The sequence below is a fragment of the Dermacentor variabilis genome, chromosome 6, assembly GCF_050947875.1.
Source record: "Dermacentor variabilis isolate Ectoservices chromosome 6, ASM5094787v1, whole genome shotgun sequence".
NCBI classification, from domain to species: domain Eukaryota; kingdom Metazoa; phylum Arthropoda; class Arachnida; order Ixodida; family Ixodidae; genus Dermacentor; species Dermacentor variabilis.
This window is the reverse complement of record NC_134573.1, coordinates 147,719,121-147,739,853: the sequence shown is the minus strand read 5'-3', so window position 1 is coordinate 147,739,853 and position 20,733 is coordinate 147,719,121. Positions and strand designations below refer to the sequence as shown.

The 20,733-nt window shown below is 43.5% G+C and overlaps 1 protein-coding gene across 5 annotated transcripts in view; it reads right to left on the bottom strand.

Annotated features, from left to right (window-relative positions):
* Positions 1–4,328: 4,328 nt before the first annotated feature.
* LOC142585438 (uncharacterized) overlaps positions 4,329–20,733 on the bottom strand; it is a 33,965-nt gene continuing 17,560 nt past the window's right edge. For all 5 annotated transcript variants that reach the window (XM_075696204.1, XM_075696206.1, XM_075696205.1 and 2 more), the window contains 8 exons: positions 20,014–20,128; positions 17,162–17,238; positions 15,203–15,305; positions 13,139–13,266; positions 8,254–8,345; positions 8,044–8,129; positions 6,921–7,101; positions 4,329–4,714 (listed from right to left, as the gene is read on the bottom strand). In XM_075696204.1, coding sequence (XP_075552319.1) covers positions 4,512–4,714; positions 6,921–7,101; positions 8,044–8,129; positions 8,254–8,345; positions 13,139–13,266; positions 15,203–15,305; positions 17,162–17,238; positions 20,014–20,128 — 985 coding nt within the window. In that variant the 3' untranslated portion in view covers positions 4,329–4,511. The remainder of the gene's footprint in view (positions 4,715–6,920; positions 7,102–8,043; positions 8,130–8,253; positions 8,346–13,138; positions 13,267–15,202; positions 15,306–17,161; positions 17,239–20,013; positions 20,129–20,733) is intronic.

Sequence of the window (20,733 nt, the reverse complement as noted above, 5' to 3'; positions counted from 1 at the left end):
ATGCCTCGTCAAAATTGGAGGACGCTTAAGCTTCGCCTTCAAGAGTGGAACGCGACAGCGTTCCCGTCGACCCGCCAAGGGGTGTAAGACAATGGGCTACGGCGCAGCGACTACGCGCCCCGCATCGGACGCGGTGAGCGTCGAGCAACGCAGCGGTCGGCGCGACAACGAAATGTGCGCCTGAGCAAGCGACGCACGCCTGAGCCTTAGAAACAGCTCGTTTCTAAGGCAACACCGCGTTCACTAGAGGCGCTTTTGTACCGCTTTGAAGCAGCGAACTCGTGGCTCAGTGGTCAATAAAAAAAAAACTCGTGGCTCAGTGGTAATGTCTCCGTCTCACACTCCGGAGACCCTGGTTCGATACCCACGCAGCCCATCTTGCAAGTTGTTTTTTATTCATGAAGTGCCTGCTGGGATTTATCACTCACGGCCAACGCCGCCGACACCGGCTTTTCTGCGACACGAACTCCTTAACGCTGTCGCGTTAAAATGGAGCAACTTCTGTTACGGTTGGCACCTCGGGCAGAAAGGACTTTAACCCACCATGCCTCGTCGAAATGAAGCGTCACTTCCTGATTCACCATGGTCATCTCGAGTGTCTGCCGGTCTGGCGGAAGCCCCGCAGTATTTTCAGGCCTCTTTTGTGTGTGTGTGTACGACTTTAGAGGGACCCTTTCCTCGAACTGTCAAGCTCTACAGGGGAACTTCCGCGAATCAGCAACGCCCAAAAGAGGACAAGCGCCTGCAATTCCCGGACATGAGGCTTGGTATAACCGGAGTCGGGACGCCCTCCTCTTTGCAACAGGCTCGGTATAACCAGAGGAGGGGCCCTCTTTCCGCAAATCAGACTCTGTGCCGGTCACGTGATGTCGACGGAAGCAAGATCCCTCCCACGATTGTAGAGAGCCTATTTAAGGGGCTCCGAAATGTACTTTTTAAGATCACTTCATTCTCTTATCATATTTCATCAACCTTTGAATAAACCGTGGAAGTTTCGCACTAGAAATCGTCTCGTCCTTGCCCGGTCGCCATGGTCTACCGGATGCCTGCAGCCCGCCGACAACGCCACGCTACCCAATAATATAGTAACGTCGGTCAAGCTTCGATAGGCAGGCGTCGCTACAACTCGGCAGCAGTACGATACGCTACCCTGGAGTACGCAACAGTATGTCCACGCATCTTTCATTTTATCGTTGTTTCTTAGGCTGATCCAACGGCTCTAATCTTACTGCCATCATGCCTTCATATAAAAATAACACTAAATATGGTATTCTTAGCAATGCAATCACAGTTTACACAAATGTTTGGTTGTATGAAGTCTGCTAAAATTTCACGTAAGCCGTAAACTATGCCCGAAGTCTTAGTAAAAATTTGGAGGACGCTTGAGCTTCGCCTTTAAGAGTGGAACGCGATAGCACTAAAGGATCCCCGACTGCTTCCCGGCAACTGCAGATTATGTAAACGTAATGTTTACGGGGAACGTTGGCGGCGAACGCTATGCACGGAGAGCTTTCTGGTAGAAATGCAGCCTCTTGCATGCGCTGCGATGTGGCGGAGGCGAGCGCCATCTGGAGGTGCTGCAAGGAAGCGTGTGCGCCGCTCCATGGCCTCAGAGCGCGCAAATTTCGGACGCCGTGGCCGATCTGTGAATGGTAGGAACGCTGGAAAAGGGGATGTGTTTGTTTCCACATAACACAATTGTTTTCTTGTATATTCAAACTACAATCCGACATCATGTCTGTAAGTTGGGTGAAAGTCATACTTCATGCTTTTTCTGACGTATTTTACTTTGAGAAATTCAATTAGTTCAGTAACTTCTTTGCGCCACACGGTGGGCCTGCGTGGTTGAGCATGCATAGTTCGGTATGATTTCGCCGAAACTGTCAACGCTGTATGCGGGGCGCCAACGCCAGATTTCCTGCGACACTGGGCCCTTAACACAATCGCGTTAATACACAATTCAAGCAATGGCTACTAAAGCTATCCCGCAAGGCAGAAACTTGGTTGCTAACAAAAAAAAACTAAGCTGAAAGCACAATGGGCAATAAAAAGTAAAGCCAGTTCCACGCAGGGAAAGCTGTCAAAACAGCAAAGCTGGTGGTTGTTTTCTCAAGTTTGAACTCGTGTTTAGTGCAATTTTCATGAAAGTCTAATGTCTCGTCGTTTTGCTAGATTCGAGCTTCGGTTCCAGATTGCGCATACCCTTCAGTTGCGTCAGATTAGGATGAAACCACAGTCTATCACACACCTTGCAGCTGTGGCCGCACTCATGATAGAGGAATTATCTCTTAAACCATCCATAGGTGCCCTCCATGGGAGGAATCTCTCTGCGTCGTCTCTGCTCAGCCTCCTACCCTCAAAGATGGGCGTTAGCTTACCTCTTCTAGCGCGTGGGTTGCCTTCTTTTGAAAGTGGGGGTTGGCTTGCCTCCACCGGCGCTTGGCTCGCGCTTTCCTCCGCTGGCACTTTGCTTGTGCTTCTTGCTCTCGGAACTTGTGATTTGCGCGACGTCGGCTCTGCCGCTCATGTGCAAGCTCCCGCTGCCGCTCGCGCCGAGCGGAATCACTGTGGCGAAAGGGCGCGCGCCAGCGAAACACCTGCTCCTATACCCCTCTCCTCTCCCCTCTTTCCGGTGCACCCTCTGATTGGTCCCCTCCCACCTCGGCAAGGCCTTGCTCCTTAAAGCCCCTTATATTTCGTAAAGTAGCGACACTCTCCTCCTCCGTCTTCACTTCTCTCTCACGCTCCCTCCCACACCGTGCCTCACTGCTGGAGCGTAGCAACGGCGCCAACATGCGCTCCTCGCGACTCCGTAGACGCTTCTCGAGCAAAAATGGCGCGAATGCACGGCGCGAGGGCCCACGTGATGCTATTAGGCCAATAGCAACGCGGCGTCGGCCTCGGCCAGTGCGGGCGAGGAGGAGGCGGCATTCTTCAAAGTGTGGCACTACTTTACGAAGTTTAAGGGGCTTTATTGCTCCTACCCTCAGCGCGCCCTCTGGCGCTGAGCTCCGAAACCTGCCCCTCTGCGTGACACCGGACGGCGAAGGCTCGCCTTAGAACAGCTCTGCTGTTAAAACGATAACCACATCCAATTAGGAATCAAATGCACGTAGACCTTCCAAATCAGACTTAAGGTAAAGTGAAGTTGGACAATGATCATGCGATTCACAGAACAAATTAAATGAATAGAGAAGAGAAAAGTTTAATGCAATAACATTAGAATGGCTAAATATTAGATAGTATGCATGCAAGTACAGGGTGTGTTCAGATTGAGCAGAATAAAGATGACTGGAGATTTGTGGGAAAGATCTTTGCCTTGCAAGTGTCATTATTAAAAAAAGAAAAAAGTGCAATGATGAGGCTGCTGCTGATGATGACAACCACTAATTCTTAAAAGGCACTACAAGAACATTAAGCTGGATATCTAGAATCTCAAGATTGCCGTAAAATGACAAAGAGCTAAAATTAGCCAAGCAAGTTGCAGGAAGTCTCACACAGTAGAGGCAAGGAATCAAAATTTATGGCTCTTCACAGCGGACTGTTCCTGTGCTAAGGTTTCTGTGACATGTATTGCACGAAACAATTTTACTGCACATAATAGTGCAACGACAATTACATATAGAATTTTTCACTTTGGTTTACAAGAGTTTTCAATTCAACTTCATTGAATACTCTTTAAAAGTAACATACAAGAATTATTAAATACAGTGCAAGCTTTGACCATGTCTGCAATGCAATTCGAGTATACACACACATAATGCAATGCGTTGCTGCTCATTCAAAAGGGAATGAAAGATCAGTCAAGCTGTTCTACATTCGCTTTATGCCTCACACCATTGTGTCCTATGGAACATGGAGTAAATTTCCACAAAAGCATGACACATTTCACTGGTCTGAAAGAGAATGCACAAATCACCCAATCTATTTGAATAAGACATCAGCACATTGTGAATGCTGTTTTGCAAGCAACCGCATATGCTCTACTCAAGTACCCTCATATTACTTCACGGTATCACATAGCATACCTATATTTATTACTTTTCTTGCCCTGCATGAAAGAGAAGATGCTTATAATAGATTGTATCAGCAGCAGCAGGCACTCATTAAACTTCTGTTCATCATAATTACATAACCGTTTCCTTTTCAAGTGCTCTAAACGTTCTTGGAGTCAGGACCTATCCTAGCTATTGACTACAGCTTCACTTCTTTCATCTCTCTCCAGAGTACAAGACCACAAAACCACCTTTAGCACTTTTCACAAACAGGAATAGACACATATTGAAGGCAATTTACACCACCGAAAACAAGGTAGCCTCGCAAACCAGTCACTGTCATGTATTATATTTTATTACAAAGAAAGAAAGCGTTTCCTAACGCCACAATTAAGGAGTCCTCCCATTGCAAAAGTCAGACTGCTGCAAAGCTCCAAGTTAGCGCAAGTGAAATCCACAAGGTGTTTTATGTTTTCAACATCGCAGTGTCCCAAAACAGATTACCCTAAAGCAGTTCTACTGGTAGACAGCATTTCGCATTCGTAACACAACAGGCACTGAGGTGCAGGGAAGTATGCCTTTTTCGGTGATTACCATGTCCACAAACTGCGGTGCCGTAACGTCATACATGAGGTTAAGAAAGCTCAGTGACGGCAAGTCTTTTAGGCCATCAGTCTTAACGTTTGGTGGCAGACTCGACACAAGCTGAGAAGTTGGCCCTGCAATGAGAGAAGCAATATCACAGAGTTATACCAGCCTCACCTTCCTATAGCAGCAGCAGTTGTACTTTTTTCACTGGTTTATTAACTATTTGCAATCACGTGCTGCGCCTTCTATGACACAAAAAAAAGATCCCCTCCGGTCAGCTGTCAGGAGGCACCTGATAATGCACACCATTCTTTTGTTGTTTTTGTGGCACCACCTTTCAAGAACTTTTAAAGACAATGTCTTCCATGGCAAGTTACCACCACTTTTTAGTATGGATATGTCTGTCTCTAATGTTCGTTTCTAACCTTCTTCGCGGTCCAATCCTGCATATACTGCAGTCTAGAAATGTGATAGAACTGATGATGATGAGTGATGATAATGATGATGGTTATGATGACATCGATAATTATTGCGTTGACAATTATTATTATTATGATGATGATAATTGACAACAAAACGGAAGACTATCCAACCTTTAGTAGACGTCAATTAAATGTTGTCGCTCCAGCATGGCTCTCACAATAACGTTCACACATTTGGTTCTCACCCCCCAACTCCCCCAGGAAGACAGTCTTTCATAGACTTCAACAACCGGTTGAATCGCCTCACAACTTTTTTTCAACTATTGACATTTGCACTTCGCACTTTGTAGCGCCTGCATACAAGGCTATCACTTTCTTTAGTGCTCACTTGAAGGAGTAGGCACACGCTTTTCATCACAGAAAGCACTGAAAGAATGGCTAGGCTTTTTCCATGCGACACATTACAGAAAGAACTGACTTGAGTTTAGTAAATCTGATAATGATTTCAGTGCAGAGGGTACATAAATTAAAATTAATTTATGAATTTATTGTCTCACAGCTGCACAGTCGGCTATGAGCAATGCCATTGAGAAGGGCTATGGATTGATTTTGACCCCCTGAGGTTCCTTCACGTGTACCCAAAAAACATGGTACATGGGGGTTTTGCATTCTTCTGGTACCAGAATGCTGTCGTTGGGGCCAGGCATCAAACCCGCGACCCCGTCCTCAGCAGCAGAATGCCACTGCCACTGAGCCCCTAAAGTGGGTCCAAGGATAAATACATTCTGAGATCAGATGACCAGCAATTACGAGAGCACTCAAGAAAGCTATGATAAGGACCTTGGAGAAAATGGTTCATTGTGTTGTGGTGACCTCCCGCAACACAATAGTGGATGGATGCTACACAGTGCAAGAGCCTCAGGAATAAAGAAAATTTTCTGAAGTAAATCACTTACGATGCACTTGACCACATGAGTTTATCGTGTAGGTGGACTCGAAGTAAGTGAACCCTCATGATTGCAAAGAGTTAAATCTTGCGTACGGTGAGTATCAGCTTGTTCGCCATGTTTGCTCTAGGATGCGGATTCATTTCCATCCATTTGGCTAGCAACAACGAAACTTTCCCGTTAGAGGAATTCAAGTTCTCAGAATCAACAAGTGATCTCAAAAACAGCTATAATTTACGGTTCAAGTGGTAGCTTGCATCATCATTTGTTGTTTCGAGACATTACAGGCTGCTTAGAAATCTAGCCAAAGTAGGTGTAAGGCAAGAGCCATTGCTTTTGTGGGTAATGGCCATGTTGACGCAAATCATTTGGGCTTAGTTTGGGCAGGCCCACTATATCTGAATATGAAATGCCTGATGCAAATGCCAAACAATATTTTCGTCTTGCCCACGTGCACTGGACAGTTAATATTCTCAGGCTCCCAAAACATTTGCGTCCCCTATTCTTAAACTCTAAAATGACATCCAACTAAAAGCACCGTCCCTGCTGGAAAAATCATGCTTCCAAGTAATAATAGAAAAACATAGGTGATTGATCTACTATAGGTCAAATAATAACTCAAAAGAAAGATTCCCATTAAAGAAATGCACTGCTTCCCCTAAAGTAATATCCTGTTTGCGCATGGATGATCTCTGAGTAGTAAATGAGTCAAGCTGGTCAAAACCCTTTGTTCACTCTCAATGGGAGGAGCAACTCACTTTACACTGCAAAACAGTATGCAAAGCCAGAAATGTTAGGCCGTTTCCCTAAAAAAGTGAACACCTGCACATCTCCCAGGCATCTAATGCTGCATGTAGTAGTGTTTTGGCCTTGACCAAAACACTGCTATAAAGCAGTAACGCTAACGGTCCAACAGACCGCACAAGAAAAATTTGAATTAGTATTTTGGCGTAATTTTGCTTACTCACCCAGTTCATTGAGCGCAAAGGAGTCTGTGATAACCCTATCAGAAAACTTGTACGTTTCACAGCATACCAACACTGGTACATTCCTTGATCTTGCAACCAGTGCTATTTGAGAGGTACCAATGTGGCTCATGACATAGCCATTGGCCAAGAGGGTACTGGCCCCAAGCACCACTTTGGTCACCTGCAAGAATGTGAAAAACATGGTTAAAGACTGTTCTGGCTTTCCCAATTCCACTGCAGGCCACAAATGCTCATGACTGGTGATACTAAGGTACTAAAACACCACAAGGTGACAGGTCAGAAGCCTTATGACTAGTGCCAAGTCACTAAATCACTGCAAGGGTGCATGTCAAAAACCTTATCACTAAATCACTGAGACACCACAAGGTCACGCATTAAAGGCCTTATGACTAGTGCCAAGATATAAAAACACCACAAGGTCACATGACAAAAGCCTTATGACTAGTGCCAAGTCATAGAAATGCCATGAGGTAACAGGTCAAAAGCCTTATGACAAGCCACTAAAATATCCCAAAATTGTAGTCAAAAAAGTATTCCCATTAGTCAGTTTCAGTAAGACACAGGTGGTAAGTGGCAAGTGATATGCAGTGAGAACAGCAGCTAACAAAAATGTGCAACAGCGGCGCTGGATGCAAATACTATCTTTCCATATTGGCTTGAAAGCAAGGCAGCACATATGTTCTAGACCAATCAGTTCTGCAGCTATCCCTTTCTCTGGTTGCACTAAAACAGTGCAACAAGGGCGAAATAAAGGAATTGAGATGACACTAGATGGTGGCAGTCAACGAACAGTTTATTTGCACATGAACAACAAATTAGTAGTCTGCAGATTGATAGCCGTGACACTGAGACACCAGTATAAAGTTTTCACAGCATATTAATGGCTATGTCCAGAAATATTTCCCAATAAATTAGCACTTCGTACAAAGCTCAGTAGTTCATTCTTGAAATAATTGTGTATTTGGCCTGCATATTAGAAGAGTCAAGGCCAGAATTAGAGTGAAGGAGCTCCAGAAACACCTTATGCTGAAAGTATGCATTGAAACTGTCTACGCCGTTGACATCCTTTTGCAAACAATAAACCAGCAAAAATCAGACCTACCTCTTTCATTATGTAGGACACGGCAGTTATAAGGACATAAGTACAGCTGATCCCAACATTTGACAAGTACTCCAACATTTCTCGACCTACAGGAAAGGGAACTGTATTAGACACCGCTTCCCTAGACCCGGTACCGGAAACAACAACGTAATGGATGCAAATGCAAGAAATAAGCAATGCAACAGTTCGAAGATGATGTGGCACACTAACCTCGAAACTGCGGCCGGCTGTCAACAACGATCACTCTGAAGTTTTTCCCAGACTCGTGCGCCACCTTGAGCACACTCTTGACCAGAGATGAGCTGCAATAAAAATGTTGGCAAAAATTATAAATTCGGAAAATGTAAAGCAGCAGCGACTACATACAGCTATTACTTGCAGAATAGCCGCCGATTTACAGTGCTTGGCGATTGAAATGCGATACTCAGAGCGTGTGGCTGCGGGAACTTTTGGCAACACCAGTGGGCGCTGGGGGCATCAACCTGGTGCATTTCTGTGTTACATGAAAACGAGAGCCCTCGTGATGCATTGCGACTACATCTGGTCCCTCAGCAGTCACCCAGCCCTCACCGGTGGCACAAAAAGCACCAGCCACCACACAGTCCCAGTATCACGTTTCAATTGCTGAGCACTGCATAGCAGACTTGCCTAAATAAGAAAAGCAATGAAAATATACAACACTGCCAATATAGCCAACAAATATTACCGTACCTGCACAAGTACAACATGAGTTCTATCTTTCTTTTTTTCCCAGAATTAAAATGCCTGAGGAAACAGCTCAAACTATATTTGGGCCTTGAATATCCAACATTTATTTCCAATCTTTAGGTTCAAAATGTGGCAAGCTCAACTGTCAGGTCTCTAAGCTTTGTGGGAAAGCCAACCTCTAGCCGGCATGAGGTGCCGCTTGGTGAATTGCAAAAGAACTCAAAGCAGCCAAAAAAAAATTGAAGAAATTACATCAAAGGCTCCAACAACTACAACACCAATACTGAGTACTCAGGTGTGATGGCTCGATCCTCCATAGCAATGCTTGTCCACAGAGCCTTTGGCGCACTAACACAGCTGTGCCAGTGCAAGCACATGCAGCTGCTTGGGACAGTGCACGTGTTACTCTTAGAATGTTTTTAAGCACCATGGAATGGTCCCACGTACAATGCTGGGAACTCTATACCACATTAAATGTGACACACTGCCCATTGTGCTACATTGGAAAGGCCTGCTTTGTGTCCGCAAACATAGCCTCTACTGTGCATCATCAATTTACACTATAACGATATTATTATCTTGCCTTTGCACTCATCAAAAGCCTCTCCTTATGTTTACAGTCGATCCCATATATATCAAACTCGAATATATTGAATTATTGTTTTTATCAAACAGTTGTTAAATCCCCTTGGAAATCCCTCGCACAAGCATAGCGATGAGCTACACAAACACTGAACTCCCGTTCACCACTACATTCAGTATATTGTGCCCACCACATTGTGCCCCACCAAGCCCCTGCAAGTGCAATCACTTCTTGTGTCGATGGAAATATTTAATGCTGATAAATTTAGAACGGCACTATTTTGACAGAGGCTGTCAAACAAGGGATTGAATCTGAAGAGCAGTACAGTCGCTGACCGATAAATCAGACACCAATAATTCGGACATGGTCGGCAATTTGGACAGCCCTGCGACGCTGCCAGTGGCCCCATAGACTTAATGTGCAAAGACAACCGATATTTCGGACAGCCGACAACTCTACATTCGATTATCCAGACTCTGTCCGTGGCTGTAGCTTACGCCGACTGTGCCGGCATTATCTCCTCTGGAAACCTCGAGAAGACATCAAGTATGGCCTCAGAGATAACATGTTAGATGGTAATCTCTGAGGCGTGCCTTGGTCGCAGCACTATGCCTCAGAGATTTAACTTCAAATGCAAATCTTGGAGGTTTTGCCTGAATTGTAGGTCGCATCAACATCGCGATCATCCTATCCTATTCTGGCAACCCCGCACATGGCCTGCTCTCGCCCTTCTGTTTGTTGAGTTTGCCTTTCAGACATCGTTCCGCTATTCTGTGGTTGTTTGTTTAGTTTGCATTCCAAACAGCGCTCTGTTGGCTTCAAGAAGTCTTTCTTGTAAACTTATTGACAGTCTGTGCCAAACGGCACCAACGGTGCCCTCGCAGTCCGACTTGGAACGTGTCTCAAGTCGCAGTCCAAATGACTCCACAACTGAAGAGCCTGAACCGGCCACCTACCATAATGTGCTCAAATGCGGACGTCATTGATGACCTGCTAAGCAGCAGTGTGCTGATTTCTGCTGCCGTTACATTTGAAAACTTTGCAGACGACGACAGTGCAGTGTTGTCGTGTGCCGAACTGAATGACGACGAAATAATTGAACAAGTTCTCCCACCGTCAAACAGCAACTCTAACTCAGATGATGATGATGTGCTGTGTTCTCCAGAGCCTTCACATGCAGACTCAAGCCCTTGCAGTCCTTGCATTGGTGTACAGCGACAGCACATGCAGCAACGGATCGACCGCTTATTCCTTGCACATGGGCCTTAAAATGTAAATAAAATGACATTTTTTTGGATGCATTCATTTTTTCAGACATTCGATAGTTTGGACTTATTTAGACTCCTCGTGGAGTCCAAATTATCGGCCGTTGATTGTACATTCCATGGAGGAAAAATGAGCAAGGTGCTCTTAGTTTTGCTTGTTGATGATATGGATGGCTCATACAAACGGAGGCGGCTCTTTTTTTGGCAAGACCAGATCGCCACTCTGCTTTGAGAACATGAAATGCATCCTGGTCTGATAAATGTTCAACAAAGAAGCATGGATCACACTCAATCTTTTCACTGAGTGGCATTGGGTATGGGATGCCGAATTGGGGGTGCTATGTCACCAGGTCTGTCTTGCAGTTAAAGCTCCCTTTAAAAAGCATATGCACAAAGAGGTAGAAAAAAACACGCATGTGCACGCATAGAAACATGGTGCGGAAGCCCTCGACGATATGATTATCAATGTAAGACAAGGGCTTTCTGAGAACAGCATTCTAGGTTTTCCACGAGTGACCAAGACAAATCTGCCAAGACCCAACCTCTGCTTGAACAAATCTTTAACATTACAGGTTGAACTGAACAAAGCCACCGCACGCCACATCCGCACTTTGCGGAAAGACCATTGCGGGCAGCAATGCACGACTCATTGCTGTGTGATTCACGGGTCCACACTGAACGCGTTTCGTTCGTGCTCGCACGGTTACACGAGTGGGAATGGACTCTGATGTTCTGCAAGATGAAAGCCCCTTTCGAAACTGACAGCACGCGCATAATGTCGGCACAGTCACGGCAGTCGGAGTAGTGAGAGGCATGCAAGAAGACAAGCGCAAACTGTTTAGGGTGGTCAAGAAGCGTGGACTGGTTCCAACAGAAAATCGGTTCTGAAACCCGACAAAGCAGTCTGCCTGGTTTGTTGCCCACGCATGATGATTTGCCATTTAAAAGGCATATTGATGGTATTGTAACAGACATGCAACTGGGCCCGTTCCCACACAATTCGCAGAACAAGTGAGCCGATGGCGGCATGGCGCATATTTGCATACAGGCTAGTTTGCTTCTGCAGTGCATCTATTTCTACCTTATCTTGTATAAAAACGCACAAGCACTTCCACGCATGCGAAGTGCACCGCGGTGTCACACCGGGAAACGCAGGCTTTAAGGGTTAGCGTTGCAACATTCATGAACAAAAAAATAAGTCAACTTTTGTGCGTTCAACACAACCTGGGAGAAGCAAATCGATAAGCTACCGCTTCTCGCGATCTCTGGAAAATGTTCAAGCCGTGTGGAGACTTCAGGTAAGCTTCAGATAGGCATATTTTATACTTCGAATTATCTATATATTGAACTATTTTGCAACCCCCTTCAAGTCCAACATATCCAGGATTGACAGTATTTACGGCTTCATTATATTCCTAACACGTGTTGCACTTCACGAGGCAGACAGGAAACATCAGAATGCCAGAAAGAGGAATAACTTTTTGACCCTACCACCTTAGTGGGTAGAAAAGTGGGTACAAAATGTTTCAATACTCCAATGTTTTAATTTCAAGGGTGCACCTTAAATCAATTAACACTTTGAGTCCCAAAATTACCTGCACATTAAAACTAGATTGGAAACTGCATTTGCAGTGCTGGTAACAGCCATTAGACTAGCCTCTTTCCACTGCCACCACAAGGTGGCAACAGAACAAGTTATTACACATGTTAGTCACATGGCTAAATGCACTGCTTTCATCACAAAGCGCTCATTCAAAGTTATGTTACGTGCTAAGATAGTGTCAATGATTGCCGCATCACATTTTCAGCGTTCTGGAGATTTCCATGCATTGCAGGACTAAGCGGTTAATTTACGTGTGGGCCGTAACCTCCATCGTGAGTGCTGCAGTCATCCAAGAAATGTGGAATATCAAATGCAACGGACCACGTGGAGGTCGACAGGTTGTGATCGACAGACAGTGAAAGAAAGCTGTGCAAGAGCATTGGCGATGGAGATTACGTGTGAGCAAATCTACATTGTGTGAAGGTAAATTCTGTACGTCACTTTATTCCTCATTATTAAAATCAGGGGCATGCTACTTCTCTTGTCATAAATTCGAGTGTGCATTAGGTTTCGGTGCACATTAGTATAACAGAATCTATAAAAAGTAGATGAGCATTAGCAAACAATGTTGAGCTAGTTGGTGCTGAATGGTTTGATGATGCTGAAGATGGTGCATTTAGATGTGTGGGCACTTTAGAATCAAGTAATACGGTATACAGGAGACTGGTAAAATTTAACATTAAATTAACAGCATAGAATTAATGACACAGAAAGGTCAGCTACTTAATTCTGCAAAAGGAATGCACAGCTTGCAAGTTCATAACCACAACTAGCAGAGTACTGCCTTCAAAAAAAAATTTACCAGCTGTAAAACCTACACCCGTAAGAAATAACAATTACTTCAGCACAGAATGGCACTTATTTAAAAATCCTATCCTCAGAATAAACATGAATACGAAGGTTTCAGGAAGTGATGAAAAAGAAGACGGTGTTTACCAGCAATATGTCAAAATCACATCCTCATCCATGATCTTTTGCTGGGCCTCTACTGTGATCTGCCGCTTCGCCAGACATACTTCCTCGTACACAAACTTCCTAATCCATTCCACGAGACTCTCTTTCACCTGAAAAAACAACAACAAATGAACAAAAAGCTATAGAATATGAACGAACATCCCACATATTCACACACAAAACTTATTATTTAAGTGTCTTCTCTGCTTTGCTACGTTTTCACAGGAAACCTGAAGTCTAAACGGATTCACAGGAGATAAAGAAGCTTTCTTTTAAAGCAGCCTTCAGTTGCCTTCTTATACATTAAATTAAAATTAATTAAAAATGCATTTTAAATGTATGCATTGTGAAATGTAAAGTCAAAATTCGCCCTAAAAATTATTTAAACATCATATGCGCATGAGTACTTCCTAAATGGACTCCTTCCTGAGTAAGTGTAAACATTTGAAGCCTTTTAACAGCAGAGCTGTTCTAAGTCAAGCCTTCGCCGTCCGGCGACGTGTCACACAGGGGGGCAGGGAGCAGAGTGCGTACCAGGGGAGGGTGGGAGGATAGACAATGCCCAAGAGATGCTACAAAAGTACAGAACTGATAGCAACGTGCATTAAATTTGCAAATGCCACTCACAGTACACAATACTCTGGGATGACAATTCTCTGGGATGACAATACTCTGGGATGTGTAGTATTCAGTGTCAGAAACACAGTTTTTATCTCGGCTACTCCGCAAGAACTACAGTGGTTCTCTTGAATTTAAGAACAAGCAAGCACTTCTTTTTTAGAGCATTAACCTTGTTCGAAAAGACTCTGATGCATATAATCTTAAATTTACAAGACAGAAAGAAAGTTTGCACTTGGTTCAAATTCAGATGAGATTCAAGTCTGGCACATTCATTTCTTGACAATGTACACACAGGCTCTTTTGTATTGACTGACTCATATATACTACTGTTTATGCAAACTAAAGGACAGAACACGAGAGAGAGAAATTCGTTTGACATAAATTGTATACGATGTATTTTTGATGCACGGGAACCTTCAAATCATGACAGAATGCAATATATATAAAAAAAAGAGAACATTTACTATAAATGCCAACATGACTGCAAATTACAAGTTGAGTAAGATATGCATCTATTATCTAAACAAAAGAAAACACACTTTGTTTTTACCCGCTGTGGTTAATTACTGGCTAAGGTGTTGGGCTGCTAAGCTCGAGGTCACGGGATCAAATCCCGGCCACCGCAGCTGCATTTTGATGGGGGCGAAATGCGAAAACATGCGTGTACTTAGACTTAAGTTCACATTAAAGAACCCCAGGTGGTCCAAATTTCCGGAGTCCCCCACTAAGGCGTGCCTCATAGTCGGATCGTGGTTTTGTCATGTAAAATCTCACAATCTAATTTTAATACATTTTGCTTTCTTGAAGTCGCTAAACGCGAATGCTGAAAGTGCATGGGAATGACTCCTAAACCACTAATTTCAGTGATACAAACTCAGTAATGTCATAATTGTTTAGATATACACTTCCATCATTTTCCCATTTGATTCACTGCAGTTGAGCCTACAGCAAATTCTAACTCAGTTAAGTGAACTTGCTGAACACATTAATATTAAAGAGCACTCTGCAGCCATGTGCCAAAAGAACTTTTTGTACAGCTGCTTATGCATGACAGTGACATGAATTGATTTGTGTTCAAGCAACCTATAACATGCATATCTAGAATGAATACTCAGTGCCCTATTTTGCTCCTCAATTCACTGGAAACTGACTAATGTTTTCTTTTTTAATTTTTCAAAGCTCAGTCGCCGTGATGGAAACAATGTGTTCCCATATTATGTCTTGCTCGTTCACGCAATATACTTATTGTTCACATATCTTGTATTCCTGCAGTCCCATGAAAAAAATTTATCACCAGGGTTTTACTGGCACCAGACTGGTAGACTATTTAGGACTATCTAATAAAAGAATTTGCCATGTGTGCTTTGTTATGACAACACAAACTTGCAATTTTTTATACAGTGGTGAGAAAGCTGACCTTCTTACCTCTGCCACAGGCTCCGTATCTTGAATTTCGGAGATGCGGGCCTTCAGAAATGTCACTGCATTCAGCATACTCATGCTCAAAGGCCTGGATTTATTTAGAAACCTGCATAAAATTATTTTTGAAATATAGCTATAATACAGTATATGGTAAAACTGCAATACTGAACTGCCTTACACCTTAATAAATGAAAATACAGCCCTGAAAAAAAATAAATAAAAGGAAATTATGTGTTAATATGGCAGTGTGAACTTGGTAGAAGTTTCTGAAACTTGTCAAGTGCAGTCCTTGGCTCCATTAAAACGCAATGACGTACATTTTTCATGACAAAAGTTCCACAAGTCCAAACAGACGTTATCAAAATCTATGAGGCCACGGCAAGCTGGTGTAGCAAACTCAAGGTGGTATCACCTCGTGTTATAGCCTTTTTGCATCTTTTCTGGGTTATTAAGCATCTTCTCAAGGTAAAAGTGGCTTTTTAGTGTCGTTGGATGGTAATTTACTAATACAGGTAAATAATTTTCCTCTCTAGTGTAACTTTACAAGTGTGGCTGTTTGCTTTATCGAATTTATCCCATTTGCACTTATTTACCATCACACAAAGTCAGACATTTAGTGTTACAGACCAGTGAAACAGAACATCATTTTTTTTTTAATTGCTGTGTTATATTTATGTATATGCAATACATTTCACACTCAGCATATATCAATTGCAGAACTCACACAAAAAATTCACGCATAATGTAAAGGCCTCATACTTGACGAGCTCCAAACCAACAGCCAGTGTCAGCATGACAGCAGGTACATCGCAAAGTGATCCTTAATGTTTAAGCCCTGAAAGCATACATGACTGACAAAATAACAGCGAAATACTAAGCATACCATAAGTAAATGAACCGGGTGCCAATGTCCAACTGCACTGTTGAGTGGTACTGTGAAACTTTAATCCTTGAAGCAGAATGTTTTAGCACACAAAGCAACCATTTCATAAATACCTTTCAATCTAGAGTTGCTCTCTTTCCGTGTCATCAGTCCACACTACAACCTATATAAAAGCACATTACTGTATAAAGCAGTCCGTCGATAGCCATGCCCCGACAGATATGGCAAAAAAAATTTCTTTGCCAGCCTGACAACAGCCCAAATCCTCTTGTGTGTCTGAGTGATTTTGAAATTAGGAATGCTTATCCAGAGCACACGGAACTGTTCCGAGAAAGTGAAAGAACTGTGTTGCAGGGTTTCGTGAAGTGTTCAGGAAATCGCTCCAGCATGGTGGTCACACAAGTTCACTACCATGAATCTCCCTAGTTCCTGTCAAAAACGCTCGTTTTTCTCATTCAATGGCATTTTTGTACTCTTTGTTATCTTCCCCACTCTGGCAAGAGTTTAGAGCAGTGTTCAAGCTCCAACATTAGGATATATCACGGCACAAAGGTACATCACACGCTCTTATTCCACTGCACTGTGTACGAACTGACAAAGGATACAAGTGTACAAAGCACTTGCCAAAAACTACAACTGTAGAGGCAGTGAATGAGAGCGAGGGGAACCAAGGGGCTAAATCTGTGCTGTTCACAAGTGTATGAAACCAAGGAAAGCACAACGGAAATTACCTGTGTTTTAACTAAACACAGAAATAATTAGGAGAAAAGGAAATGAAAATGGACAAAAAGACAACATGCCGCTAGTAGGAGCCAAACCCAGATTCTCGGCATTATGTATGTAATGCTCTACAAACTGAGCTGTCGTGGTGGCCTCATCCATTTTCTTGAGTATTTGTGCGTGTGCGTGTACTAGATCTGAACATGGGAGTGATAGCACAGTGGATGTGACAGATCCTTTTAACCGCAGGCATAATGCAGTATGTGAACCTGGCCTGACCAGTTGGCAAAATATGCAAAAATCATGCTCCATGTGTAGAAAGAAATAGCACGGGAGATAACGGAAAATTGTCTATTTACTCAATATTTTTGTCCAGTCTCTCCCTAATGTCCTGGGACACTCTCTTGCTGGTGTCACAAGTGTAGTCCTCTATCAGCTGCAAAGAAATATGAAATTATGAGATAAACTATAGCATAAGATTCATCACACTTAAATAATCTTTAAGTCGATAGCCATAATGACTGACTGCTGCAAAAAGAAATTCCAGGAGACATCACTTGAATGGCCTACTGTATAACAGAAAACAAATTGAGCTACAGTTGACTTTTGTTAATTTGACCCTGACGAGACTGAACAAACTTGTTGAATTATATGGAGGGTCAAATTACACAGAAGGCAAAAAAAAAAAGACAAAAGACACTGCTGATCCATCGGCAATACTTGCCCTGATTTTAAAACACCCCCAAATTGAATGCGCGCCCATTTTTAACCGGTTCAAAGTAGAAAACTGATGTAGAAATGGCATTAAAGCTCCTAAACAAAGTAGAAATTGAATGTGCACCTAATATACTATTAGCAAAAAAACATACCATGCCTCCAATTCTGGCAATGAAAAAAAGACAACATCAGCGAACTTTCACTTTACAGAATGGAAATTGATGTACCTAATGTTTATCGTTGTGGCTTTTGGACAGCACTTTACTTACTTTACTATCAATCCCTTAACCCCTTCACTGTCGTGACCAATTCTAAAAAAAACTTTTAGAAGTGCATGAAAAATAGCCGAAAGTAATTGTGTATTATTTTCTTGTCAACGTTGCAAAGAAACTGAACCCATACACATGTGCAAAAATTGCCAAAAACTCCCAATGAGTTAACTCGTCATCGGCACCAGAGGACGCTTGTTGCGAAAGGTATCTCATCATCGGCAGTTAAGGGGTCAACTGACATAACAAAAGTGCAACATTCTTTTAGACCTGCATATTTTGCGCCAACTCTTTCTGAAAAATATGATACCAGAAATGCCCACTTTTACAGTTCTTTTTGAAAAAAATATAGCAAAAGTCAGCGTGTATCATTTATTTGTCAAAAATTACGAGAAACTGCACATCTACATATCTGCAAAAATTGCTGAAAGTCTGACGAGTTAACTTGTCATCGAGTTAAAGTCATGGCATGTCGTCCTTCATATGGTCTATAGTGCATTTGAGGGTCTGCATTTATCAAGCAACTCATGAACAATCGCAAATGAGATTATGGCCCACGCCTAGAGTAACCACTTTACTAGTTCGTCCTGCAACATCTATAACTCCCCAGAACACCAAGAACATGTGATGCAATTTGTTGCCGATAGCTGACTATGTAAAATAACTTGTGTGAGTGTGCTTTCGTAATCGAATATGAAAGCAGCGCGTTGTCGTCATGCAATGTGGGAAAACTCATTTTGTCGCCCTCCGTGATCGCCATCTTGTAATGCCAATGCTGACGACGCTGGCTAGGCTGGCTTTGATGGCTGAACGCTGCGAACACAGTTTTGCTTTCACATCAGATTGCACTGCCCAAGCAATTTACAGATAAATTTTCTTGGAAGATAAAGGCATGCTTTAGAATGGGGTAAATAATGCAATAATCCTTTGTTAGCTATCGTTTTCGCTTGAAAATATTCCTTCGGTTAGCCCAGAATAGTTGTTTTTGATAGGAGTTGACATGTGTACGACGCATTCCCTGTACCCTAAGTGCCACCAAGATAGACGCTGCCGCTAGAGGATTTGCCAAATGCGGTCACTACAGGGGTCAGGCATGCACGTGATGACCAGCCAAGTCCGAATTATCTGGCAAAGGCTAATTTCAGGATCAAAATAACGAACGTTTGGTCCCACAGGAACACATGGGCATGAGCCAGCACCTTCGGTTGGGATCAAATTAACAGAAAAATTAAATTACCCGAGGACGAATTTTAACAGAAGTCTACTGCACTAAAGTTTTGAACATGCTCCACTGCGCTGTTCGCAACACTCAGCTTCAGAGCTAAAAAAAAAATCATCAGTGTCGTGAACGCAAACTTCTTGCTACACTTATGACTTCCATGATGGTTCCACATGAGCATCACTGCATGCTCAACCCAAGCTTTTTCTAACCTTCTGAAAAAGGTGCAACGCTATTTGTAATATTATCAGACACCAACAGGGTAGGGGTATATGCAGTTCAGTGCTAAGGACAAAGAGGAAAAATAAGAGCTCCTTGCTTGCAATTTCCGTCCACTTCAGCCACACTGAGCAATACCATTTTGCCCGGACTAGTACACATAGCTGGACACTATAGACACTATGCTTGCTCACTCATAAAAACAAAACCTTTTTTTTTCTTTTTTTTCAGTGCCTCAGAAAACAGCGAAGCCTTTCTGAGCATGTTCCTCCTTTCTGAAAGCTACAGATGAGTGCATTTTCTTTTTCTCTTGCGCATGTCATTGGACAATTTGGACTTACCTGTGCCCACTCAGAATTAACGGGAGAAGGAGGGGAACTGAGGAGCTAGGTTTTGTTAATCATGACCACATAAAGCCAACAGACAATGACAGCAGACAAGATGTGGGTTTGGCTCCCATCTTTTCGTCCACTTTCATTTCCCTTACCCCCCCCCTCACTATTTTCTACATTTCAATTTCAACTACACCTAATTTCCCCAATGCTTTTTTTTTTTTTGCTTCATTGTCTGTTGGGGGGGGGGGGGGATTTCTGTGCCCACTTTGTAGCACAGACAAAACAGCAAGTTTTAAGCTAACTGAGCCAACGTGAAGCCATCATCACAATAGCCCTGCATGAAGGAGAAAGGTACAATTAAACAATCTTCGCACATAAAATACACCCCTGTCTTTCCTTTAACTTGAAACTGTACTACAGCACAGTGTGCAAAATGAAAATTGCTAGCTTACTGTTTTGAATGCTGCCAGCATGGCCACACAGCGAGCATTCGAGCCAGTGACAATGCCTTCTGCAATTTGGAGGCCCGTCCGAAACACAGCCGGGTGTACAGAGGAACCAGATAACCTGCGAACATGAGAAAGCGTGATTCGCTGACATTTTCTGTGCTAGAGGTGCGCGCAGGCTAGGCTTCATACTTGTGGGAATTCTAGTGTCCTGTGACGGTCACGTGCGCGGCAAACATCGCATCGGGCACAAGCAGGTTTGGGGAGAAGAGGAAGCCTTCTTTTCATGGGCGGCGCACCAGAATCGCAAGCGCTATCAGTGCCACCTGGCATGTCACGTGAAACTGCACCAACATGGCCCGAGCCTCTCTAGTACCCAGCAGGCGGTGAGTGCGGCCGCCACCACTTTCGTTTGCCTGCACATGGTTAGTCAACCACGCTTCTGCCATGGCAGTCGCTGCAGCCTCCCGTACCTCAGCTGATAAGTCAGAAGCCCCTCTTTACCTAGCAAATTATTCTCTTCGAGGGAACCCTCAGTGATGTAAACTGTAGCTAACTGGCCTGCTCGAAGTGTTTGTTGCAATCATAATACATGCTTTCTGAGCATAGACGTGGTTGTCGTCCATTGTTTCCTCAAGCTTGTGTCGGACTGAAATTGATGGGCAGGCGAGTGCCAACTGCAGCGAATGGTATGCCAAGGCCCAGGGCTGTCGGCCGCCCCCCTTA